We start from the raw sequence: 26597 nt of genomic DNA on the forward strand, positions 1-26597 counted from the left end.
GAATGCTCCAGAGCTACTGCTTCCAGTACATATCCAAAACACCACAGCATGCATCAGAAACATTTTTAGGAGGGAGTTCCACACTCTGAAATGGGGTAAGCTTCTCACTTCAACAAAGTGGATCCCTTGTCACGAGATGTTTGCACCTGACTTTAAGATGGGGTCTGTCTCCACCCAGTGAGTCTATCAGCCACTAGAGACACAGCTATGCTGGAAAACACTTTGGGCATCCATGTGGCAGCCTCATTAAATCAACAAGGTATAACAGACCCTCTGGCCAGTTGATATTATTTGTGTTGCTCCAAATCAGGTGCCTTTTGCCTATTCAGAGCCTCATCCTCTTTTCCAGTAACCTACCAGTGATTAAAGTGGGGAACACACACCTAAAATAAGGTATACAAAATTCTTTATGTGAGAATACCATACAGCATTTGCAGCTCCTGCTGCTGAATAGCTGTTTCCCATCCATACTAACATGAAAACAGTGCTGACAGTGATGGGAACAAAGCATTCTCAGCTGAGTTAGTAACTCTGGTGTCAAGAAGGGCATACACAGCTTTATGAAAAGGCAAACATCTTTCTGAAGCAAAGGTAGGATGGATGCAAGGAAGATATAAAGAACCACAAGAAAACAGCTGATTGCCAGCAAAGCAGTGCAAAGTGATAGCAGAAGCAACAATCACAGTGCTGATGCCGCCTAAGTTCATATTAGGGGATATCTCAGAGAGAACACATTTCCCAAATGTAATTTACACAGCTTGCATTTGTTCCTCCAGGTGAGTGTAGGGTCTACAGCAATGGCTAGCAAGAGAATGGGAGAAGGTGACTTACTGTCACAATTTTATGTTGTTCCTCATTGCATCTGTGAGGCAAAATGGGAATTATCGAAGGAGGGAGGAAGATGCCGTCCAAGGTATGAATAATACCATTTGATGCCACAATGTTTCTCACGTTTAAGGGGATCCCTGATTCATCCATCAGAATTCTTCCCTGATGCAGAAACACAAATAATTTATCTGTATTTTAGCCCACTAGACTGTATCAACTACATAAAGGCAACACAGGAAACAGATGGTATGCAACATCGAGTGCAACCACACAAATAGTCAAGCCTCTTAGTAGAGTCACAAGTTGGATAAGAAGCAAAAATAATTCAGTGACCCCATTTAGGTCTATTTTTTAAGCACAGGAGGAAGCAGAGATGGGACGAAACCACATTGTTCAGAACTATATCCAGACTTCCACTTAGCACAGGACATTTGCCCAGCTGAGTTTTGATCCATACATACGTCTGCACTGATGCTGATGGTCAGTATCTGGTTGGCCATAGTAATGATGTGTGGCATCATTATCAGTTTTTCTACAGTCACCTGAAATAAACACATGAGGGGGCAATGTCATGAAAAAGCAGGGACATTTCAGTACAGCTTACAGAGTCCTTTCACATCCCCCCCCCCCCCCCACCTAAAAAAGCCTTCTAAAGGGGACAATAACCTTAACATCTACATTTAATGAAATACATTAAACACACACAATAGCCCAGAGGGAAATACAGGACTTTGTGTGAATCATTTGCAATGCTACAAACACAGCAGTGCCTGTGGTAGTGGCCTTTGTTTTCATTCCTTGTGCAAGAAACAGTCTAGAACAGCTGAAATTAAGTCTCACTAATAGTGTCTCTCATTGATACAGCCAATACAGGGAATTTTCCAGGACATATTAATTAAAGAAGTAACGCTGAGCAAGAAGCATAATAGATAACACATTTTGACCTACTAAATAAGCTTATTTCTAAAGACAGAAGAAATGTAAACCACAGCTGCTGTACGAGAAATTTAAACATAAGGATTTGACAGGTGAGACGTTCTGAGAACTAAGACAATTTTTACTTTTGTGTTCAAAAAGTTATTAAAATAAGTAGTGTGGCTTGTTGCCATGTTGTTATTCATCAATTGCAAGAAAAACTATGTTTTGCTGTTTTGTCAATGTACTGCTTATTTTCTCTGTTGGAGTTATGAAAATCATAAGAACTGACATTTTCTCCTTAATGAAGGACTGGAATAATATTGATATTTCTTAGCAAAAAAACATGACATTGTACCATAACGCTTGAGTATTCACTTCCCCACAGGTTCTGTGTATAATTTTAAACATTTCTCTTGTTGATTGTATAAGGGAAAAAGTCTTGTTAATGCACTGCATTAATTTTATTTACCCTGCCACACAAGGTAAATAAATGCTGGTGCAAGAGTTGGCAGTACCCCACTGATGGAGCCCAGGAAGACAGGAGAAGGAGCAGGAGAGTTTTGACCAATTCTCCACCTGGCTATAACTTCTGTGTTGCTGTTTTCAGTGTTAGGGAAGCTATGGGTGGGAGGATTCATAATTAGGGTACACTCCTAATTAATAGTTCAGCAAATTAAAGTGATGCCAAGAGAGAATTTGCCTGCAGCAAACTCTGCAGGACAATGTTTTCTTTGTAAAGGACATCTGACTAATGAGCACCATCACGCTCAGAAAACTAAGAGCTTTGTGATGGAAGTCCCTTTTGGCAACAACTTTCCTGGTAAATGTTTTGCCTCATCAGGTCCTGAATCACATCTCTCCTCTCTTGGGCAGTCCAAGAAACAGCAGCTGAAGTCACTGATACTCCAACCTCTGTGCCAAACAACATAGTTGATTATATGCTGGCCTGAAGGACTCCAATTATCCAGAATTAGAGCTGCCTGCCTTACCGCTGCTGAAGTGTAGATATGATGTTTCACAAGTTCCTGAAGCTTATTTATGCCCTAAGGAAAAACAAAAAACAAAAATAACATAATAATTGGGTACCCCTTCATTGCTCAGGAGTAAGAAGAGGCAATTACTTTTTCTTTTAATAAATGACTGACTATGCCAATGTATTACAGCAGAGACTTCACTTGGAAAATAAATTTACTTCATTTCCTTACTTCATTTCCCCCACACCAAGCGGGAGGAAAAAGCCAAAAAACAGACAAACAGTCTGGCTAAATGAATTTGTCATTGCAGGTTCCACCAGCATTCACTTCTTTCCCAAAGCCTTACAGAAAGATATTTTAGTTAACTCCAGAAATCTTTCAGCAATGGTCACATACATTGCACAAGCTATTCCAGCAAAGCCTAGTGCAACAGGCTGCACTATCTCAGGACCTCTTAAAGTATTATGAGCTCTCACCTCTGTGAAAAGATAGATGAGCCTTCCATCTCTCAATTTATCCACACCATCATTGCTGGGTACAAATACAGTAAAGGGGCCGGGTCCATCAAGAATTGCAGGCAGGCCACAGTTCTGCAAAAACAATACAAGATTTCACCATGCCTCTAGCATAAGTTAATGAGAGGGGTCTATTAGAAATGGAGAGGAAACTCTAAGCAACCCACCAAAGGTGCAGCTAGTGAAAAGCTTTTGTATTCAAGAGGCAAGGCTTGTAATATTAGAGATATAATGCCATAAAAACAGGCTGGACAATGAAACCACTGGTGTGAGTGCAGCTAATGTGAACAAGAGAGCACTGGAATACACAAGTACATACAGAGACTAAACCAATATCTTTTTGCCCCAAGAGAAGAAAAAGAGAATCAACACTATAACCACAATTAAACAATGAATTTTGTAAAAAACTAACAGCCACAAAGCTGAAAACAAGCAGGTCAGGACTGTTGGGTGCAATGCTAGAGCAGATCCAGATGACTCTGGTGGAGGTAAAAGGAAAATCAGTCCGTCCCTAGTAAAAAAAATTAACTAAATGAAGCCTGGGCAGAAGCCTTTGTGGGTTTATAACCTGAGGACTATTTTATTTAGATACCTACAGAAACAAAAACAAAAACAAAAACAAACAAAACAAAGAAACAAACAACAACAACAAAAAACAACAGGTAGCTTAAGCTTAGCTTGGCATGGAAAGGCGTGAAATATTCACTCTTGAAAAAGTATTCAAGAACTACAAATGCTTTGGAGAAAAAACTGTGCCAAGAGAGATAGGTAGGGCAGGTGGGGAAGAAGGTAGGAAAGACATTTGTATGTTTGTTGCTTGTGCTGATCTTTCCATTACATTTGCTTATAAAATATACAAAATAAGAAGTGACTCAGATAAAAGCATCCAGAAAGAAAGACTAACAGCTGCATTTAAATATTATTCAAAATTCACACAAAAAGAGCAACAGGCTGTGCAGAAGCAGCAATGCTAAACCTTCTGGGGCAGACACAGGCATGCTTACCTCCAGTATAGTTTCAAATCGACTGAAGATCTCATTTGAAGCAAGGATCTCCCCAATGGTTTTCTGCAAGAAGATACAAAGAGGAAAAATACAATGTCTGGGGTTGAAGCAAAGTCTGAGCACAAACTGACATGCCTTTGATCAGTCAATGTTTGGGGATTGCATGCTCCAGGTCTTTGAAAGCCATCAGCCCCAAAGGACTCAAACCCTTTATTTTGGCCAAGGAAGGAGTCTACAGTAGCTTAAGCACAAGCCTGCTCTCATGTATGACAAACGAACAAGAATCTTTTAGGTTACCATGCACTTCAGCACCCTTCTGTTTTCCTACTCCCATCTCCAGGTTAAACTTGCAGCCATGCAGAACTTGGCTGGTAAACAATGGAGCTGCTCTATCATCTCGAGTCTGCCTCTGCCTTTGAGGACACGAGTTCACTCTGCCACCTGCAAATGAGCTCCAACGCTGAAAAAATACAACCCATATGCGGGCGTCTGAAAACATGTTGGAAGTAGAAGTTTTCCTTTTTGCCATGCTTCCCATGAGGACAAAGGTAACAAGAGAAATGGCCCCGCAGCCACCACAGTTTCTGAAGGGACTCATCTGGCCTTTATTTGCAGGAATGTGTTTGCTTTTTTTTTTTTTCTTTTTTTTTTTTTTTTTTCCAAATTGCTTCCTGCAGGACATGCAGAGGCACAGAACATTACTTCCAAGGGCATAAAGGGATTCGCTGACAAAAATAGCTCATGTGATTGCTAGCTTTCAGTGTAAAGCCAACACCACAAGGGAAGGAAATGGCTGAAGAAGTCCAGAGAAAGGCAGACTCTGCAGGGAGCATTCTTGCTGTCCTGCCATTGCAGAGTAAGCTGCCCCTCTGCCTCACTGGCATAAGGCTGGCTATGATCTTGGCAGAATCTTCACTGCAGTTGGGCCGTGTTGGTTCCTACCCAGATCACATCCTGATCCAAAACAGCTCCAATGTGGATCAAAACAGCTGTACTTTTGTGCCATGCACCCCAACAGCATCATCCCTCCTGCACCCTCTTCCAGATATACCCACACACCTCCTACTCTTCTTGGACTGTGGATAAAAATTAAAATTTGCAGTTTTCTTAAAGATTTTTTTTTTCTACTGGCACATTTTGAACATGCACACCAACAGTGCTGTGACTGCCACTGTTGTGCTGAGTATCAAAAGTTTACAGGAAACGGTATAGGAAAGACTGCTGAATCAGCCTCATGGCCAGAGGAGCTGCAAGCCCTTCCCTGCAGGTACCAATGCACACAAACACAGAGCTCAGTCAAGCTTCTGCTCTGGATCTCAGACACGATTGACACACCATTCTCTACCACAATATTCCAGCTACTTTTTAAACATAAAGTACAATCCAACTGTAAGATTACACAATACGACTGTTTTTATATATTAATTAAAATGGTGCAAAGTAAGTGCAGACAACTATCAATATCCAACTAAAGCAAAGAGCTGGTGTCATTCTATGTGTAATTTTTTTTGCAAGGAAGCAGTAGGTAACAGGGTCTGCTTTCTGCATATGGAAACAATATAAAAGTTTTCATGCATACAATGCAATAGCTATAGCAAAAACTTTTCCCAATTAACAGGAAAAAGTGTTTAGCAGAGGCAAAGACTGAAGCAAGAACTCTTAAATTTCTGTCCAGTGTCTTAAATACATGACAAGTTCAAATTGCAAAGGTCCATAGTGATTATTTTTCCTCATTTTATATACTTTTAATGCAAAGATAATCTTTTTAATATAATTTTAAAATGCAGTAGAGACAGATGAAAGCAAATCTTAATTTCAATTTTATATGAAAAATTCTTTTTCAATAAAGAAAATATTAACTTCAATTTTATATAAAAAATGCTTTTTCAATATTTATCTTATTATTCTCCTGTAAGGTGCAACTGAAAAAGAGCTCATTTTCTATGAAGGGAGTGATCTTAGTCATGAAATTAGAATTCTCTACTTATCCAAATACTTTAAAAGCGTCACTTCAAGGTCTGTATCTGACTTGTGCAGAGCTATCAGCTACTTTTAAAGGCATGCTTATCAGGAGCTGAAAACAAAACAAATAGCCTTTTCCTCTTTAAAAAAGCCTCACTGTTTTAAGAAGAATAATCATGGAAAAAGATTTTTTTTTAAAGTATTTATTCTACTGTTTCACAAAGCAGAAGAAACAAGAATGCCTGCATACCTGTGGGTTTCCAAGGTTGTCGGTGCTGGTTTTTTTCCTTAGAGTGCTAACAATATGCATAACACCATTGGCTGCTGGTAGGTTCGACTGCAAAACATTGTACTGTTCTTCCACATCTTCATATTGAAATGATTTGATGTATGCCTGGATAATAACACAAGTTTATTTTAATGTATATCCATGGTATCACAATAGATCTATAGATCCCTGTTCCCTTCAGTGCTCTCCATCTATGGGTCAGCAAGGTGAAGGCACAACAGGGTCTACTCTGGAAAAGGTAAATTTAAGGGGTGGTCTTACTGTAGAATAAACATCTCGCTTCTAAATGAATTTGGACAATATTTCCATTCTGGGGTACTTTTAAGTCTTACTACAGCTTAAAGACCTAGTCTGGGACAGTCAGCTCTAGGTTTAAGTTTGCCTGAATGTGAACAATGCTTGATCCCAGTGTGGATCACGGAAGGCTGCACTGACGGTTAAGATCCTGCATCAATCTGTCAAGCACTAGGAGAAAGACATGCTGCTTCATGGGCACCAGGATTTTACAGAATTTGGAAACAATCTTGAAACCAGCTTTGATTGCAGATTTCATTAGCTCCTAATGCAACAAGACTCATCACAGCAAAGCCTAAACAGTCAGGCTCACTGAATTATAAGGCATGCATCTGGTCCTTCCATACTTCCATGCACTGAAGTGGGGCGTATGGAGGTGTACCAAGCGTAATTTATAAACTAAGCATCAAGGTATTGGTGTTGCAGCCATAATCCAAGTGCAGACAAGCGCAGCTTCTCTGTGCTTTTCATTTACCATGTGCATTTTTTTTAACTGCTGTTCCCTGCCCTGAACTTCAGCTCACATCACTGAGGAGTCTGGCTGAAACAAAGGAAGGGGAGGGCAGGCTTCCCAGATCAAAAGACTCCTGAGTAAACAAACAGGAAATAAATTTTAAAAGAGCATCGATAAACCCAGTTCAGAACCCCCGGCTCCAAATAGTGCTTTTTCCTTCTGATGCACGTAGGGTGCATGTAGTATGACCTAGACCTCAAGGCCAAGGCTGGATCCGCAGAGAGGAAACATACGACTCTGCCTGGGCCAGCTGTGAGAATGCAAGCCGGAAAAGTGCAGGATGGAGCGAGAACAGTGGATGCTGGAAAACGCGTGTCAACTGAAAGAGTGAAAAGGGAAAAACAGCCTTACGTATCATAAACTAGTGATTAAAAATTCTTTGCTAGGATAAGAAAAATAAAATAGATAGACAGGAAAAGGGCAACTGGAAGAGAAAATATTCAGCGTGTAGCTGTGTCTGAGAATGTGACCTCCAAGGAGAAGCATTCAGTCTAAAGAGAGACTTTGCTGCCTCTTCCACATCAGCTGCAAGGATACTGCAGTTGCTAGCTGTGCAGGCAAAAGGTCTCTTCTCCAGCATACACATGCAGATCAAGGAAAGACTGTTACCAAGTTTAGGAATAAGATTCTGCCTAATTGGTTGTCTACAGGGCAGGAGAAACAGTTGCTTGATTGTCTGTCCTTAAATCACCTTGCTTTGGATCCCACAAAGGATCTTGCTGGGAGACAGCAGCTTTTCTAGTCTGTGCAATGAGCTGATAAAAGAGCAACCTCTAGAACTGGAACAACTGGAAACTGCATCAATGCTCAATATATTCTGTTGCTCAGAGAGCAGAATTATGACTTTACAGCCTTTTCTTCCCACCTGCCTTTTTCTTTTACCCCAGGACCATCAGGACACATCACAGAATCTGTCTCTGAGAGCACAGTCCACAACCAACAAAGGAATCTACTGCAAAGTGGTTGAAGCCAATCTTTCTCTCAGATGTGTCCCACAATGCCACATCCACATAATTTTTAATATAAAAATTACACTTTGCAACTCAAGGCTAAGGAAATGCAAGGAAGAGCAATAATAAGCAGTTTAATACCATATTTGTACGCACCTATCTGTGTACACCTCTGAAGTGGATGGTAAGAACCAAGGAGCAGAGAAGGGACTATTTAAAACTAGACAGATCATTGTAGAATATGTAGCAAGAGAAGAACAGCTTTTCACTGTAAAGGAGATTATAACCTAAGAAATCAGCTACAGCTCTGTTTCTTAAAACTTCATGATTCTTTTTGAGAAGTGGAAATGAAATCCTGTTCTGGTCACAGGTAGTGTGATAAGAGAAAAACGGTTTTCTTGTTAAGAAAGCACATGAAGGAAACTACGCTCAAGCTCTGCTCAGTCTTTTCACAGCAGTCCACAACTTCAGTTCACAATATCATTTACCTGGTTGTTGAATGTCAGCTTATGTCCTGACAAGGTCCACATCGTCTTGGCTTTTACCATGTCTTCTATCAAATGCAGACCAGGAACAATGTGCATTCTGCACAAATGCTCAGCAGTGGTATCCTTTGGGGAGTAAAGACCAAATAAAGAAGATAAATGACATGCTCTTTCAAAAAAATCATTTTATGAAAGACTCACAACATTACCATAACAGAAATTCTAGGTATATAATATTGAGCTTGCCTCTTCATTTTGGTTCACTGCAGAAGCATGGTGGCAAATCTTTTGCTTCTGTGTACACACACAAACACAGGGAGACTCATTCATTTGAAAGTGACTTTAGAAGAATCCCCTAAAGATAAACCTATTGGACCTGGACAATTTTAAAACTATCCCTGCATGCCTGAGGTAACAAAACTTGCCTAAGCTCCCCATAGACAATCTTTGTTTATGTTTGGCCATGTAGCTGCTGAATTTACGTCTATTTTCTTCCTTTGTTTTCTGGGTTTTCCATCACTGGTAATTCTTTAAGACAATCATCTCTCAATACTGATTTAGGTGGATTTAGGTGGAACTGATACAACTGATTGCAGAACTACAGCAAATGAACACAACTTAATTAAAAAATACATAAAATAAAAATATGACCTGTAGAACATAATTGTCGAAGCCCAGAACTCTCAAACTCTTGACCTAACTCCCATATCAGTTTTCTACAGCCCTGTCATCCTTGCTGCCCCATTAGTAAAATGAGCCTAAGAAGTTGACACCATTCCCATATATAGGGCCATACCAAGGAATAGGCCAAAATCCAGTACTTTAATGCAAATCTCATCCCCTTTTGAAAACCCCATGCTCAAGCATTGAAAAACCACCTAAAGTTTTGAGAATAGTCACACACCAGAGGTTGGATCTTTAAATAAGAATGGCCAGAAGAACTGAAACTTTTTGAAGTTATATAATCTGACATTAAAAACAACAAACACACTCTGTCAATAGCAGAGAGAGAGATTTTAAAAATAACATAAGGGATGTAACATCCTCTGTGAGACTGCAACAACCAGACAATGAGCAGTCTTTGCAAGAGATTGCTTCTATAAATATTCTCTCATGTGTCAATCAGTTTTTATAGACCACAGAACTCAGGCAGGAATGAATCATAAGATAGCAAAGATTTTCTAAAAGCAAGCAAACTTACATTAAATTCTATGCTATTAGTACTTGGAAAAATGGAGGGTACAAAGACCGTGAAAGGCCCATATTTCGTCAGCAACACTGAACAACCAGAAGCTGTAAAAAGAGTGACAACATGAAGCAGTTATTTGCCATATGGTTTAACTCTAGCAATAATTATTCTTTGTGTCAAAAGCACAATTACATCTACACATCTTCAACCTGATGCATGTAACTAGTACTTGTTTATGTTGGACCACAGTGCACAGGATAAAGCCCCTCCATCTCTATAATGGCCACCCACATGCATGAGCTGGCAGGGAGGCTGTATTTTGGCTTGGCAGACCAATCTGACTGTAGGAGGATCCATGGCACACCAGCCTCAAGCACCACTGCTAGAAAACTCAATGACCGCTGAGATTGCTGAGCCTTCAACACAGTGCAGGTGGAGGAACACTGGTATTTTGAGACAGACAGGTTTAAATCACATCCTCAATGCATGCTTTCCTTTTCTTTCTGTGGATGTGGCACCTCTTTCACTAGGACTGTCAAATACATAATGCTCATCCACACTGTTCTCTGCTACAGTGTCCTCATTTCATGAGCCAGAACTGGTAATATGAGTTCAGAGATGTGATGTGTTTGATTTTGAAGGCCACAGTCATACATTGTGAAATGTCTATTATGATGGGAGGCTTTTAGTCTTTTGATGACACACTTTTCTCCCCACCTCTGCTTCATTCCCCAAAGAAATTCAAAAGAGAGTTACCAAACATTTTACTGGCGACGTCCAATTTCCTAAAAAACTTTCCTCGTGAATTATGCTGATTAATCTCACTCATGAGATCTTTATAGCAACTTCTCCCATCTGCAATCTCCCCTTCTTTACACACACAGCTAGATACAATAATAACATAATAAACACAACATTATAAACATTAACACTAAACATAGGAAACCATTATAAAGCAGTCCTCCACACTTTAGACATGTTTGAGTATCATCAGTATCTACAGATGAAAGATTAATTACAGCTTTAAGGTGTATTTAAGAGCCTAGTAGCTGCTGCCTAATCTAAGTGACAGGAAAAAAGATGCACACTTGTGGACTGCAAGCAACTTTGGTCCTAAGCAAAAAGAAGGAAGACACTTTCTCAGATACAGTCAACAAAGGGATTGTCTGCTTTAGGGTTCAGGGTACAGAAAGCCACAATATATGTACTGAAGCCTAAATAAGTATTCAGCCAGTATCACTCATTAAAGCATCTGAAAATTTGAGGTAATGCATAAAAAACACAGGTCTCAGTGAAAATATAGCAATCAGCTCCTATGTGAGCCCTCAGCTTCAATGGGAAGTACCAGCTCCCGCACATCACTTAGCTAGTTTGTCTTAGAACTAATGAGGGCCCCAGACATGCTAATGACTTTTGCAGAAAAGCTTATCTACATGTGAAAATCTCTATCCTGATTCACACGGACTTATAGTCATTACTCAGACACTACTTAAGGTCACTGACTGATAAACACGTTTTTTCCTGTTTGGGTTTTGTCCAAGTATCAGCTCTGCTCTTTCTGGTTCAGGGATGAAAAGACATACGGCACAGGGGAGGTATCTGACATTACTCCAGCCACAGAGGGCTGTGTGCCAGCTGCTGGGGAACAGACATGCTAAAGGCAGGGATTGTGCAGAACACTGAGTCCTGCACTTCGCTGGCATGTCTTCAAAGGGGGAAGCCACTGTGTTTCAGTTCTGGCCTGGAGCACAGAATGAGCAGGTGGATGCTAACAATTTTAGCAGCACTGGAGAAGGAACGGCCAAGGAGATGGGACTGCTCTTTTCCTCTTCAGTCTCTCAGAGAAATTCCAGCTTTTTTTGGTATTAAAAAAATCCTCAGTGAAGCTTTCTCTGGTGTTTAGGAGACCTAAAATTACCCTAGATCTGGCAATATTTCTCATCTGCAGGGCATCAACTTCTAAATATTTTGCTCAAGAAAACTAAATGAGGTCTGGTGTTTCTTCCTTCAGCTCCCCCCTTCCCTGTCCTTCTGCAACACTAGCTCACCTCTGGCTTACAAGCCTGAGAGGCAGGAGAGCCAAAGACTTACCTGTCCCAACCAAAAGGATTCCTTAGATAACATACTGACCAAACAAGAGTCAGACGTCTCTGTTTTGGTAATTGATTATAAACTAATAATATCCACCAACTTGGGGAGCTACATCTCCAGTTCACAACACAAAAGACCCTGCTGCTTCAGATTTAAAGCATCTTGTGGCCCACATGATGCTAGATTTATGCTAGCTGATGTAGAATTCCTTACTTTCAATGGACTTGTTAAAAACAGGCTCTTATCAAAGGGGCACTCTAGCCCATTCTTCTCATTTAATTCCCTGTTTCTTCAAAGTTTACCTCATCCAAAATCAGTTTCCATTCTAGCTGCTGAATAAGCTTAAACAACAATCCTTAAAGTGGCTCACCTAGGATTCCCATGGGAGTTTATTTCACACTTGGAAGACATGTCGCAAAAATACTGCCGGCAGTCATTGGAAAGCATAAAACACTCTGATGCAGATCTCCTACTCATCCCAGGCTTGCAAACACAGGATGCCTAGCAGAAGACAAAGCAGTGATTATAGCTGCATTCGTCACTTTTTACTCAACAGGTTATCCCACAAAAGAGCTGGCAGGTTGCAAAATCTAAGGTGAGGAGAGCAGACGTGAGCAATCCAATGAATGGCTCATTTGAAGAAGTTCCCACCTGGCCACTCTCAGACCCTTACAGGTTGCTGACGTGCTGCTGTCACCCTTACCTCTCCCGGGCGTTTGTAAATGCAGATTGTAGAGTTTTCTGCACAGCCTCCATTGTTGTCAACACAGGGGTTTATGGGCTGACAAATCTTCCCATCTCCTTGAAATCCTTCTTTGCAGGTACACTGATACTTTTGTGGACTAATAACATTGCATACAGCAAAGGGGGAGCAAGGAGAAGATGCACAAGGATCCTGAGCTGCAAATAAAAAGATGAGAGGTCGAAGAGCGTCCAGATTTCTGTTTTCAGGAGAGCACTTACTGTAGCATAGCAGAATGCCCAAGGCCTGAAGAGAATGGAAGATAAGGAATTTATTCTATTAAATTGCTACAGTTTCACAGAAAATAAAACAATTTCAGGCAGCAGACAGTTTGTTTTTCTTTGATCCAAGGAGTTTGGATGACACATTCTTCATATTACTTCAGCAACACAAATATAAGGGACAGAAAGAAGATGCTTGTATTTACTTCTGAATTTCCATCATGTCTGAGGATATCTGAAGGTGGTGTTTGGTCAGCAAGAACTGCAAAAAGCCAGTGAAAATAGAGCTATCCATTGCTAGTTAATCACATGCATCTTATTGACTTTCTTTTAACAAAAGCAATTCAGAAACTTACATCTGAAATCAGTGAAGAAACCCTCTAATTACCTTTGCTCAAACCCTCTAATTACATACCTGTGCTCAAACCCTCTAATTACATACCTTTGCTCATCACTTATACTGGCACAGACTCACCGATATCCCACTGTCACGGTTACTCTGTACATTCATAGAGGCAAATACTGGATGGCATCTGCAACTGTAACTCATTTATTGCTTACAAGACCAAGTGGGAGGAGAACAAACACCTTAGGTATTAATCTTAAAAAGATTCCTAAAAACAAGCAGGCTTTTATGCTTCCGCAGTGAGGAAGAAACTGTATGCATGGTGATCAAGTTTGTCCAGAGATGCCAGAGAAAGATTTCTCTTTGGAAGGTCCTAAATGGAGGACTATTTAGGGCCACAATAAAATGTCTCACCTAAGCAAGTGCCGCCACTTTTTCTGTATCCCGGCTTGCAGTCACACACCGCTGTCCCATCCTTTACCGTGCATTCGCTGTTGGCCTCACACGTCACACCTTTGCAAAGGGGAAGCTCTGGAATCACACAGCAAAGAGAGTTTCCCTTGGAGCAAGAAGGGCAGTGCAAGAAGATACACCTTTCCTTACAAAAGGCACGGAAATGAAGGCAAGCGCTGTTTCCGGAGACCCCAGCCAGTACAAAAGCCAGGGGAAGTAAGCATGACAGACTTGCAGGCTAGGTAGTCAGGTCCCACAAGACTTAGAAGGAAGGGAGGATCTACCCTGTTTCAAGAGAAATCCCGGCTGCTTTGGGGACACATGCATCCATATCGTAGTTTAGCTTTAACAGCTCCTCTCCAGCTACTAATTTATTTACCTTGGTCACACCTGGTGCCAGTGTAGCCTCCATAGCAAGTGCAGCTTCCATTCCCAGTGACGCCGCTGTTGCATTCCCCATGCACACAGTCACACACTGAAAGGAAAAGCCAGACAAACAAGACCTTCAGTGACAAGGCAGCACGAAGAGCTCTGGACATACACTGGCCAACTGCCCTGGGATTTGGCACCCCGATTGCCCACTAATAATCCACAGCAAGTATGACTCGTTTTAAAAATAAGGTCATCCTGGTCGGAGCTCACAGAGAGTTCTGCAAGTCCTGCGCTGAAGAAAGTCAAAGTGCTGCCCTGTAAGATCAACCCCAAATGCAACATCTGGACCAACTTTTCAGACTTAACTTCCCACTCCTCCAAGTCTATTGCAGCCAGTGTGGGAGGATGCAGTATTATAAGGCTCTACCACATCTGTGATGCCAGCATCGGTGTCATTCAGTAAGCACAAGCACTGAGATCACACCCATCTCACCTGTGTGGATACAAGGGAACCAGGAGATGGAAAGAAAGGGCTTCTTTATGACCAGGTCGCACCGGTCATAAATTGCTTCAAAATATGACATGTATGAGAATCAGCATTGTGTGTATTAATGTGTAGGAAAGGCAATAAAGAGGAAGCTGAGAGACTACTGGAGTGGTGACAGGAGTCTTGCAAACAGTTGGGAAATTAGTCTGGGTTGCTTCAGGGCATGTGGGATGTAGGCAACAGCCTGGCTGAAAAGAGAGAGGAAACTGGGAAAGCCATGGTAATGGGAGGGGGAAACTTTACAAAAGGGAAAATGGATTGATTTTGAGTGAAAGACTGAGAATCAAGTGTCTAATGGGACAGTGGAGAAGGGCAGAAAGAAAAAATGTCCAGATAATTGCTATTAAATGCTGTCAGATGCCATCCCCTCCTCCTCTCCAGCACCCTTCCTCACTCAGCCTCCCCCTCCGCTTTCCTTGCTCTCAGGTATTTTTGTGCAGGTTTCACCTGAAATTACTCTTCCTTACCTGACTGACAGTCTGGGCCAAAACGATTTTCATCTCGACAATTCTGGCAGGCATAACCACTGTATTGCTCCTAGAAGGGACCCAAAATGTCCCAGATGTTATTTTTCTATACAATTTCATTGTTCTAAACATTGTCATAATGCAAAATATCTCCCCTTCTCTGATTTTCTCTGACAACATTGAAGAAAATTGATCTGCTCAGTGCTCTAGTACTATCACCCAGCCCTCCCAGCAGAGGGTTACACCAACACACAGAGAGTGTGCAAAATGCCAGCAAAACCCAGGTGGGCACTGTGGAAACCATGTCCAGTTTGCAGACAAGAATATAACAACTGGCTTACGATCTCTTGACATTGATTTTGTAAGGCTTGGGGACCTTAAACATGTATTTTAATTGATATGGAGTGTCTTTGAGTTAAGTTTAAAATCAGCATTTTTCAAAGACGTGCCCAGGAGGTAGGCAGCAGCAGCTAGGAAGTATATCTTTCAGGTCTGGTAAAGGTACAAATCATTAAACGTATCTCAGGGCTTCTTGCAGCCACAGACAGACTCTGATTATTTCAACTGATCAGAGGGTTAAATCCATGCAATTCTTTCTTAATTTCTTCCTAGAGATCCTTCCTGACTCCATAGTCTCACCAACAGTGTCTTAGTGCTGCTGCAGACCACACCAATACTCTAGATAAACCACAGGCACTGATATTGGAATGAAAGACCCTGCTAATGACCTTCTAGGCAGAAGGCTGGTCTTCATCCCGAGCTTCTGCACAGACACTGTACAAAAGCAAATCACCCTCTGACAAAAGCATATCACCCTCAAACCAAACCACACACCGACCTTGCAGATGCAGGTTCCGTTCCGCTGTATGCCATCCAGGCATGTCCCATGGCCACTGCAGGGATTTTCGGAGCCTCCTGGACATTCTAGCAGGTAAGAGGCCAGGCAAGATTAGGCAGAGAAAACAGCACTGTATCCCTCGTTTTATCACCTGTTCCTACAGGCATTCCAGATGTGTGATAGCAATGGATTCTTAACCAGCAAAGTCCCTGCCTGCTTATCCAGTACAGCTAAAACTGGCCCAGAGCTGGTGAAGATGGCAATGAGTAACACCAAGGAGAAACATGGCTGCCATCTAAGGAAAGCCTTTTAATAAAAGTCTAAGGAAAATTCCACTGGCACATAACTAACCACATTTCAGCAAAGCCACTGAAACATATTTTGAGATGGAGCTACTCTTGCAATCATTAGCAAGAGGCAGCACCAAACATCTGAGGATGATTCTGAAGCCTGGGACAGACAGGATCCTACTTTTCAAAGACACTGAGCATTTTGGCTTTTTGTGACTTCTTGAAGGGCTGGGAATGTGCTCAAACAAGCATGGTCCACACATCTTTGGAGAGAGGTACCTCCAAATTCTAGGGATTATATCTGAAAATTTTAGGCATAGAATTGCCAATTGATTATTCAAAACACTTTATGTGAAAACAGGCCCAATTGCTCAAACAACCTCTCATTTTCTGCCAGACTGGAGAATGTTTGGCCATATTCCAGTCACTGGTCAACTGTATGAGAAGTATTCATCTTAGAAGATGAACTTTTTGGATTTTGGAGTTTTGGCTTTTGGATTTTTGAGAGAAGACCTAGAAAAACTGAACGTTTTCAAACTCCCATTACTTGGCTTAAAACTAAATGGGAGCTTTGGGAGGATTATTTGCATGTTGGGTTTGAATTGCTAAGTATTTTCTGTGACTGAACCTCTGACTAACTCCAGACTATATAAAAGCACACATGGCACATGCACTCCCGACCAGAGGGACACCAGAAAGAAGTATCTTCCTCTTCCTTTGGAAACTTTCATAAAGAGGAACAAAAACATCCCTTTCCAAAAGGTTCTTTTTAAAGAAGAGACTAAAGGAAGTTCCAACAAAGGGGGTTATGTTATGTGTTAAATATAAGAGGATTAAACACATATGAAGCAAAGAGATTCCTTCCTCATTATCTTCTAAACATCCTGGGCAGTTAATGGAGACCTTGTAAATTCTTAAATAGCAGGAGCAGAAATAACAAAAATCAATCAGCTTAATGCATATTTAATGATTCATGTTAAAACTGGTTTACTGAACAGAAGGCATTGTAAACAGATGAAAAACTTACCATAGCACTCTGTACCCCAGAATCCTGGGCAGCACTTTTTCTCCTCAATTTCCTTGTTACATATGTGATAGCACCCTGGCTGGACAAGGGTATTTTCTCCTAACTTGACAGTGTACCTTAAAAAGAACAATCCAAGATCCATGATTACACCACAAAGATACCACGTGCTTGTTGGAGGGGTTCTAAGCAAGCACTGCAGCGCGCTGAACTCTGAACCGAAGGACAAGAGTTTGCACTCTGTCTTTCCCAAGGATGCCCACTGATCTGTGGTCTTACAGCTGGTTCCAAGCAAGTTGTTGGGGCCTGGATATGAGACAGAGGAGGAGCATCTTTCTCCTTTTCAACCCTTCATCCATCGCCTTACACATAGGCTAGGCCCCTGGTGACAGTGTCTCTTGCTCTGCGTGTATGCTGTACGGAACTATTCCTGGGTCCATTCGACTACCACTACCACAGAGAGATAACAGGCAGAAAATCTGCACGTGCTCACATTTCTCTTCATTATTTCATTTTATTTTTGGCACAACATCCTTCCCAAAAGGAACTTGGAAATCGCCTCAATAGCACTGCCCCTTTGAATTCAGTCTGACTCCTCTGTGTGTCTGTAATTACTGTAAAACTGCTACAGCTATTTTTAAAGTATTTATACAGAATAGTGAATTACAGAAAACAGTAGACAATGGAGCTATATATTAACTGTTAACATTCATTACTGAATAGATAGGCAAACAATAATCTATAGTGTTTCATTTTCTAAAAAAACTTACTGGTAAATTCAGTTTTTCTTCACCATTCTCCTATTAGAGACAAGCTATAGAAATGCTCAACAGAATAAGAACAAGGAACACAAAAACAAGCAACCTTCATCAAGAGAACTAGGAAGGTAAAAAGTTCAGAGGATTATTGCTGGAAGCTGAGAGAATATATAAGGGGAATTATTATTATATTATTTCTCTAATAATTCATATTCTCCTTAAGGCATACACATCACTCCTTGCATAGCAGAGCTAAACCAGATCTGCAACATGGTTAGGAAAGAGGTCTTACCTGCAGTCCCTCATTCCTAAGCCTTGCGTGGTCTTTAACCAGCCTCTCGGACACAACATTTTAGGCGCCGCAGCACAAGCAGTACATGCTGTATTCATTGTAAACATCATCTTGACATTGCATCTCATTGACCTTAGCTTAAAAAGAAAAAGTAGAATGAAAATAAGTCCATAACTAAACTGTTACCTTAGGCAGTCATCTTGCCAGCCTTTGATATCTTTATCCACACTGCACTGTTCTTTAGATTCCACGGGGGAGGGCAGTGACCAGTGTGGCTGCTTGGATGTACACCATGCACTCATAAATGCTAAAGCACTATGTTATGTTAATGCATGCTGCTCTGCTTGGATCTCAGCTACAGGGCAATAGGGCAGATCACAGCTAACTCATCTTTCCTCTGTTATTCACAGCAAAAATTCTAACCACTTCTAAAATAATTATAACCATGCACTGCTAATTTAAACTGATCTTTTGGAAATGTGTGGTAGTGGTATGTGAGGACAAACTCTAAACCAATAACCCTTGACAGAAGACACTGAATTAAAAAGCAGCACAGCATTTCTGTTTTCCACGCTGATGATAAGATCCAGTTGTACTGGTTGTTTCTTTGCTGTTTCATGGGTTTGACAAATTTTAAGTGTTGGTTCAGACTATTTCCCAGAGACCAAGAGCTGCTCACACAAGTGCTTCTCATGGCAATTGCCTTTGAGAATGTGCAGGGAGGGAGATTAAAAGGAAGGGAGCTCTGCACTTCTCCAGATACCTAGAGGTGGCCCTTGATGCTTTGGCCCAGGGTGGAAAGGACCCCATAAGTGCCAGCAAGAATATCAGGTAGGAGGACTTGGATAATTCAAATGACTGGTGATAAGTTCAGCACAAGTACTTCTACCTAACCAGAATAATTTCTCTTTAGGGGTTCAGACTTCCTTAAACAGTTTTCCAGTGCCTCTGTACCACCAACCCCATTACTTGAAATGAAATGCAACCAGAGCAGATAAGAAGTACAGTCTCAGAGAGAATAACCATCACTGTATGCCAGCTTGTTATTGAAGCTCATGATTTTACCACAGATGTGTTTTCTTGAATCCCTAAACTCCTCAGGTCAAGCAACTGTGCAGAAAGACCATTGTTCATTTCAAAAAGCGAAAATGTTTGCTACTGATGATGACAGAGAAAAGCTGGAAGGCAGGAACTCTGTTTGTCCCAAAAGGTCACCAACTGGAAAAGAAAACTCACTTCAACTATACCTCTCCAGGCACAGTATTTTCTAAAAATAAAAACACCAGATCAAATTTTGGGAGGAGGCCCTGATCTGGGATTTTTTTAAAGCCAATCCTGAAAAATGCTGTTAATGCAGTAGCTGTCATGTGCCCAGAACTCCCTGTTCTGTATTCCCATCAGCAATCTCAGCCCAGCTCTGCTTCCTCTGGACCTAAGTAAGCCCAAACACATACGTTTGCTTCAGGGCAAGGGAGGAAGTCCACAGCTTCCCATCTTATCAACAGCTCAGGAAGGCCCTGCCAGAAGATAGCCAGCAGACCCTGTCAGGAAAACCTCATGAGAGATAACCCTCTGGTCCCAGCTCTGCACGGACATCTCCCCGGAATGGTTTCCTGACTCACGCCCATGTTTCCTCTGCCTGGAGCTGTCAAGCTTTTCCTCTCTTCCTGGATTTGCTTTCTGCAGCCATCCATGCAAAGGCACTGCCCCACGAGCCAAGTGACTCGTGTCTGTGGTGCTGCCTCATGTGGATATTCAGTTCTGCACCAGGGGCTTTTCTTAATGTACTTCAGCATCCACTCCCCTGGGAAGGACTCCCTTGCATTATGAACAGCTCAAAAACAGCCTGAGATCCACCAGACCCAGCCGTCCATGTCCTGCAAGCCCCAGCTTTACTGATTTTATTCAGCAGGACAGAGATCAGCAATGCTCTTCCTTGTTTTTATCCTACTTACACAATGCAAAGTCAAAGGAGAGTTCACCTCTTTCACAGAGCAAAACTGAGAAGACAGACAACATGGATGGGTAACTGGGGAGCTACAACTGGAGTACCCTGCCTCAAAAGCTCAGCAGTGCCATTCACTGGACAGAGGAGAAGCAGATCCAACCAGAGGAATTAAGCACAAATGAGGACTTCAGATTAAAACTGGGCTTTTGAAAGGAGCCAGAGGAATCCAGGCACATGTTTCTGAGAGAATGGTGCATCTTGTTGGTCCCTTGCTGGTCCCATCAAATCGCAACCTTAACCTTCACCGAGACAATGCCTCAGAAAGAGAATGGGAAGATGCTCAAGGAAGAAACACAGCCAGATGTCTTCCTGCAGGTTGTGGTATTAAATCTCTCAGATTTTCCCCACAAACCTTCATCAGGTGTCTGAGCATCCTTATCTATATAATAAAAAGACCACACAAACAGTAGAGCACAAAACATTAAATTAAAACCCTCCAATATTCTATTTCACCTTCACTTCCAGGCATCAGGAGTTGGCTGTCAGACACAGCTGGGCCACTAAATGTGTTCTCTGCCACTGTGGTGAAGGAAGACACTGTTATTCACACATTAATCATTTTTTCTCTTTCTTCCATTAATGTGGCCCCATTTCTAAACAGAAATGGACACTGGGAAAGTAGAAAGGCTGTCGTTCCTTGCTGTTGGAATCTGTAATTATTTGCCGTTCATTTTCAGGATAAAACAGAGGTCTCTAAGGCAAGATAGCTATTGTGGAATACCCCCAACCTACCTTCCTAGAACAACGTAAAGTTTAGGCAACTTCCCAGTAAGATCTTCCCCTTTTTATATGGAAATATGCTTGTGTCAGCAGCAACAGGCAGGAGGAAAGAGGAAGAAAACAGTTGTGTGGAAAATTAAAAAAAAACAAAAACCAAGTCCATTCTTATTTGAGTGACAGAACTGATGAAGCAGTCATTTTCTGGAGTGTTTTGCTTCTTATGAAAGCAGAAGAGAAAATCAAGGGACATAAAAAATGCAATGGTTTGGATTCTCCAACTTTGGAGTGGATGAAAGGAAGACAGAAGTTTGAGCCAGAGGTGGCTCCTGGGGCACAGCCTCGCAGAAAACAATGATGCACTGCTCCCTTGGGCTTATCTGTGACTGCTGTTTCTAAGTCTGGAGATGCTAGAGAGGAAGCAGCAAGAGAGAATATCCGAGCCTGTGTTGCAGCAATACGCAATACCACCCAGCGTGCTGAGAGCCGGCGAGGTCCATCGTGGCTATGCCAGGGAAAGTGGGCGAACAGCCATTGTTCTGCTCAGATGGTGCTGTGAGCCTGGACTGTGCCATACTTTTGGTACAAAGCAACGGAAAAGGAAGCCTGGTGTTCTCAAACAGCTCCAAAAATAAAGGAGGACTTTAAAGCAGGAGGCATCTAGCTGCAGCCAAAAGCAGTTAGGAGCCGGGGTGCCTCTGCCCACGTTGAACTCTGTCTTGCCAGGGCTGGACTGCGCTTTCTCCCTGCATTCTTTCGCATGCATGTGCAGCAGCCGCTGCCTTCTGCACTCAGCTGAGACATTCCTGAGTTTCTGGATGCTGCATTGTTTCCTTCCCTCCTCTCTCTGTGATGTAAATGTCCCTTATTTTTCAGGTGCTCATGTTTCTCTTATTCCATTTCAACTTATTCCATTTCAAGAGAATAAGCTGGGGGGCCTTTTTTAAGGACTAGTTTCATTCTACTCATTTTCTCCCTTTATCATTTCCTCCCAAACCATAACACAAATTCTTCTGTAAGGCAAGACTTCAGGGAAGAAAGAAAAACACATGTGGACGTCAGTGTTTGGCTCCAACAATCCTGGGAGCTAGTTCTGGAAACAGTTATTATCTAGTGAATCACCACATTTCCAGAGCTTTTGCCCTTTACAAAACAAGAGCTGTATACACATGCTCGGGTCATTTTAGTCATGTACCTCCTCAAGAAGTTCTCAGGGACAATTTAGTTGAACATTCCTGGACATGCTAGCATTTTGCATTTGGCCAAGGAAGACACTGTTCAGCATGAGGATGAAGTCTGGCTCAGAGATCACATAAGACAAGAGCACTCTTCTCCTTTCCCAGCCACTTCCATTCCTGCTACATGCCACCTGGGACTGGCCTCCTCCCAGCAGAAAATCTCTCATGGTTCTCACATCTGCTGCGTCTTCCCCAGTCCATACAAAATGCAGATCAAAACACAGCCTGGAGATAACATCACAAAAACCAGCTACTACCAAATCTCTTTCTTCCTTAATGCTCCGTGCAAGGCTCCTGCAAGGCAATGGAGTCTTCTTGTGGAATTACTGCACTTCCATCACAACCAAATAAAGTGGCCATCCTAAACAATCGTCAAAGACTTCATTAGACCATTGTTTTCCCTTAACTCCCACTATACATTTTCAAATGTTTCTTCTCTTTTTCCAAAAAGAAGGAAACTTTTGGGAACAGAAATCTAAAAGAGGGTTATTTTTCCTAGATTAAATAAGCTGCTCCAGAGGTGATGCAAAACATTTCACGTCTCTGTGAGTGGGTAATCATTACGTAATATTCTATGAATTATAGCCTACAGAAAGTAGGACGACACAACCATGAAGCCAAGACCACAGATCTACGAAGGCATCCTACATTCTTCTAGATGCTAATTGAAGGAACGGAGATGTTGGAATCAAAACAAAACCTTCCCACGGAAAGCGATCTGTACTCCTCACTGGGGAGCTGCTAGGAAATGTACTCGAAAGAAATGTATTCTCTCTGTTGCAAAGCAACAATTTGATAAGATTTAAAAACTCTTTTTAGAAAACTCTCCCGGGGCACATATAGACCTGTCCTGACAGATGCCAGAGATACTGAAAATAGTGGAAGACAAAGATCCCTAGTGCTATCATATCACTACCTTTGCAATCAGTGCTGATCAGAAATGCAAAATGAACCTGATCTAAAATTCAAGCAGCTGGCTCCAACCTTAATTTTAGCTTTCCAGTTCAGATGCCACGCGTGTCCTTCCACGAGCAGGGAAGATATTTGACAGTCTTAAAGTTTAATTATGGATGTTATTCTGCACTTAACTAAATGTAAATGAAAAAGCGAGGTTTGGGGATAACATACAACCATCCAAATATGAAGAGCTGTTTGATGAACATTTAAACAAAGACTCATGGACTTACCTTCTGACTCTGGCAGTCAGCTGTGGGAGTGAAGCATGCTGCTAAGAAGAAAAGCAGCAACCCAGGAGGATGCATTTTCATTCTTTTAAAAGCAGAAGCCTTTCCACAGACGGGGAGGTGATAGAAGCTGCAATTTCTGTAAGATAAGACCGCCTACTAAAAATCAGATCCAAGACAAACCAGAGGTTAAAAGTAAACAGCGAGAGAACATTTTCGCACTGTGCTCTTTGGATGCAAAGCCTTCATAAGGGGATCTACTAATTCTACTGTTACGTCTGTATCAATACTACCTTTTTCTTTCTTTCTATTTTTTTTTTTTTTTTTTTTAAATACACAAGCATAACTTCTCAGTAAAAGGTTTACTCAAAACAGGAACATCTACGGATTTCCTCTTACATATCAGTTCAAAACAGAAGGAAGGAAATCCTTAGTTTTCAACTAATTGGAACAAAAAGAGGTTCACTGTATGCTTAACTGAAGGCAAATCCAAAGGGCAAACTTAAATGCCATGAATTCATGAGCGGTACGTAATTTCATTTTACTGCTGGTTTTAGTATGTCCAGAACATCTCTAAGCAAAGGTTTGTGCAATGATTCCTATCCCTATGTAGGTATGAACAAAGCAATATGAGTCATGTGCCGCACATCAGAGCAGGAATACAGGAACATCAGTCAAACCCTTCAGGTAGTATTTGACATTTATTTGAAACATTTAGGTTACTCATCAAATTTATCAAATACATTGCATTTTGTAGGTGCTATATCAGCAGTAGCAAAATTTATGATTTTCCAAATGCTCTGGTGACAGTTTGATGAATCTATGGAGCTCTCCCATAGCACTCAGAATAGGAAAGTCCCAAAATGTGATTAAAAAAACCCACAAAAGTTACCTGAGTTACAGTCTGTGATCGCACTTCTCCTTTTGAACATTTCAAACAACCAAGAATTGATTATTGACAGATCTTTTACATGAACTTTGTTTCCCTGTGCTGCTAACAGAACCCACTGAACAGAGCAGTCTAAGGATTGCTTCTATTTGCAGCAATTCCTACTGAGCAATAAGGTATCTTTTCATTTTGGAGCCATTAATAGTACATGAAGGTGCATAATGAAACTAGGATAGGAAGCTACTCTTGCATTTAGATAAATAATTGAGAGCATAAATATTTTTTGTCCCTTGCATAAACACACAGAGGTACATGTTAATATATAAAATATGTAAGAACCGCAGTACTTACTAGTGCTGTAAATTGTGCTTTACCTCTTCCTCCATCCTACAGAGCAGCCAGCATGATGAACAGCAAGCACAATTATATATCCTGCACGAACAGGAAGCAGATAAGGCACACAAGTATCCAGTGCAACCCATGTGAGAAGTACCAGCCCACAGCTCAACCTGCCAGCTCAGCCCGCCTGTCCCATTAGGGGACCAACAGACAGCCACTCTGGTCAAGGCCAGCGGGTTTGTGCAGCCACAGAAGCCATTTGGTACCCCACAGATCTGTGAAAGGAAGCAGAGGCCTCATAACTCACACCAGTTCTGCTGGGATAGGAAAGTCACAAACGGACAGACGGGACATTCTCATGGAGGGGAACATTAGTGTGGAAGCTGCACAGTACTTTTTGTATTTACAGCCCTGGTGCTAGAGTGGCCTTGTAAACTAAACATGAGACAGGCCCTCTGCTCCATGCTACCTGTCAGGTGTTTACAGCTGATACAGGCAGCCTAGAAGGAAGTTGAGTGCTCATTGATGGTCTTCCAAGAGCTGATGATGACATAGGGATTAAGCTGCAAGTACCGGGCATCCATAGATAGATGAGATTTTAAGGTGAAAATAGCTTACCCTGGAGCGCCTGCAGAGGCATAGGCTTCTTTTTCTGAAACTTCAGCCTGTTTTCTAAGCTTGTGTTTTCCAAAGGGCTCCAGAAATAAAATGCTACGGGGTTGAAAGGACACAGCCTTCTTCTGAGGCTTTCCATTGGTGTTTGTCACCACTGCATCTGGCCTAATGCAAGGAAAAAAAAAAAAAGAAAAGAAGGGAAAGAAAAGGCTCGGTGAAATTCCTGTCTGAATTAATTAAGTCAGATTCGCAATAACAACAAAAGGCTCACAATCAGCTTCCTTTATCTGATCATATTTTTATATGACCATTTATTTAAAGACAAGTGATACAACAGAAATATACAGGCTACAACTGTGAACACTGAGTAGAGCCATTTTACAGTAGGTGGGCATAACATGAAAAATGAAAAGCTCATGTGTCACCAGATCAAGTGATTGTGCTTTCCTGATCAAGTGGTATAGCCAGTGTGTTTCAGGCATCCAGGAATTGCTCTGATCATTGCTGCTGGATCTGCAACACCAAAGCCTACATCAACTTTGCATCTGCATGATTCTGGGACTCAGGTTAGGAAGATGAGGCACCAACCATCTCCAAATGAATGGGTGGCCCAGAGTTGTTACCAATCAGTGGAATGATGCCAGTATGCTTGTGGTGGCAGTCCAGTTGGCAGAATCACCAGCGATGGCAACAATGGCACAGAAGCAGGAAGGGGAACATTGTTAGGTAGAAGAAATGAGTATTGGTGATACAATTAATCCGTTCTTGTTCTCTTCTGGGAAATAGATTTGTCCAAGGCAGATGGATGGATGGATTTTCTCACAGATAATGTATCAATAAAAAGCTTATACCTTAGAATCAAAATGCATGGGATCAATTCTTTGATTTCACTGTTTTATCCAACCCTGTTTACAAGTGTCAGTAAATAAAAGGCTGTTCACTCATTAATTTCTATGTAAGAAACAGCTAGAGGAATGAAATGCATAAGCATCTGAACAAAGCATTTTAATCAGCTCACAAAAAGTCCCACACAGCAAAGCTGCCAAGCAGAGATCCTTTTTTTTTTTTTTTTTTTCAACATCAAAAGCAAATACATCAGAAAGATACTAGGTGTTAAGAAGAACTAATGTGAAAGATATCCTCAGATCTGTCAAAGAGCTCAAGAGCTGATGCTTCTAATCTGTCCAGAATTTACAGGGGAAATACCCAGTGCTGCATTAAGAATGAAGCCACAGGATTCGCTA

General features: G+C 41.5%; 1 protein-coding gene across 2 annotated transcripts in view; it reads right to left on the bottom strand.

Moving 5' to 3' along the window:
* STAB1 (stabilin 1) overlaps positions 1 to 26597 on the bottom strand; it is a 62079-nt gene that overhangs the window by 34992 nt on the left and 490 nt on the right. Inside the window, exons 2-21 of one of the 2 annotated variants that reach the window (XM_084530812.1) lie at positions 25357 to 25518; positions 24751 to 25013; positions 23514 to 23649; positions 18364 to 18500; positions 17317 to 17432; positions 16000 to 16085; positions 15162 to 15231; positions 14155 to 14250; positions 13737 to 13853; positions 12717 to 12913; positions 12384 to 12514; positions 10679 to 10806; positions 9935 to 10026; positions 8737 to 8859; positions 6452 to 6595; positions 4240 to 4302; positions 3197 to 3310; positions 2736 to 2789; positions 1290 to 1370; positions 832 to 990 (exon numbers count right to left, since the gene is read on the bottom strand). In XM_084530812.1, coding sequence (XP_084386938.1) covers positions 832 to 990; positions 1290 to 1370; positions 2736 to 2789; positions 3197 to 3310; positions 4240 to 4302; positions 6452 to 6595; positions 8737 to 8859; positions 9935 to 10026; positions 10679 to 10806; positions 12384 to 12514; positions 12717 to 12913; positions 13737 to 13853; positions 14155 to 14250; positions 15162 to 15231; positions 16000 to 16085; positions 17317 to 17432; positions 18364 to 18500; positions 23514 to 23594 — 1989 coding nt within the window. In that variant the 5' untranslated portion in view covers positions 23595 to 23649; positions 24751 to 25013; positions 25357 to 25518. Of the gene's footprint in view, positions 1 to 831; positions 991 to 1289; positions 1371 to 2735; positions 2790 to 3196; positions 3311 to 4239; positions 4303 to 6451; positions 6596 to 8736; positions 8860 to 9934; positions 10027 to 10678; positions 10807 to 12383; positions 12515 to 12716; positions 12914 to 13736; positions 13854 to 14154; positions 14251 to 15161; positions 15232 to 15999; positions 16086 to 17316; positions 17433 to 18363; positions 18501 to 23513; positions 23667 to 24750; positions 25014 to 25356; positions 25519 to 26597 lie in introns of those variants that run through there. The other variant, XM_084530813.1, reaches the window with a different exon arrangement.

Source organism: Aythya ferina (genome assembly GCF_964211825.1).
Source record: "Aythya ferina genome assembly, chromosome: 10".
Taxonomy (NCBI): Eukaryota; Metazoa; Chordata; class Aves; order Anseriformes; family Anatidae; genus Aythya; species Aythya ferina.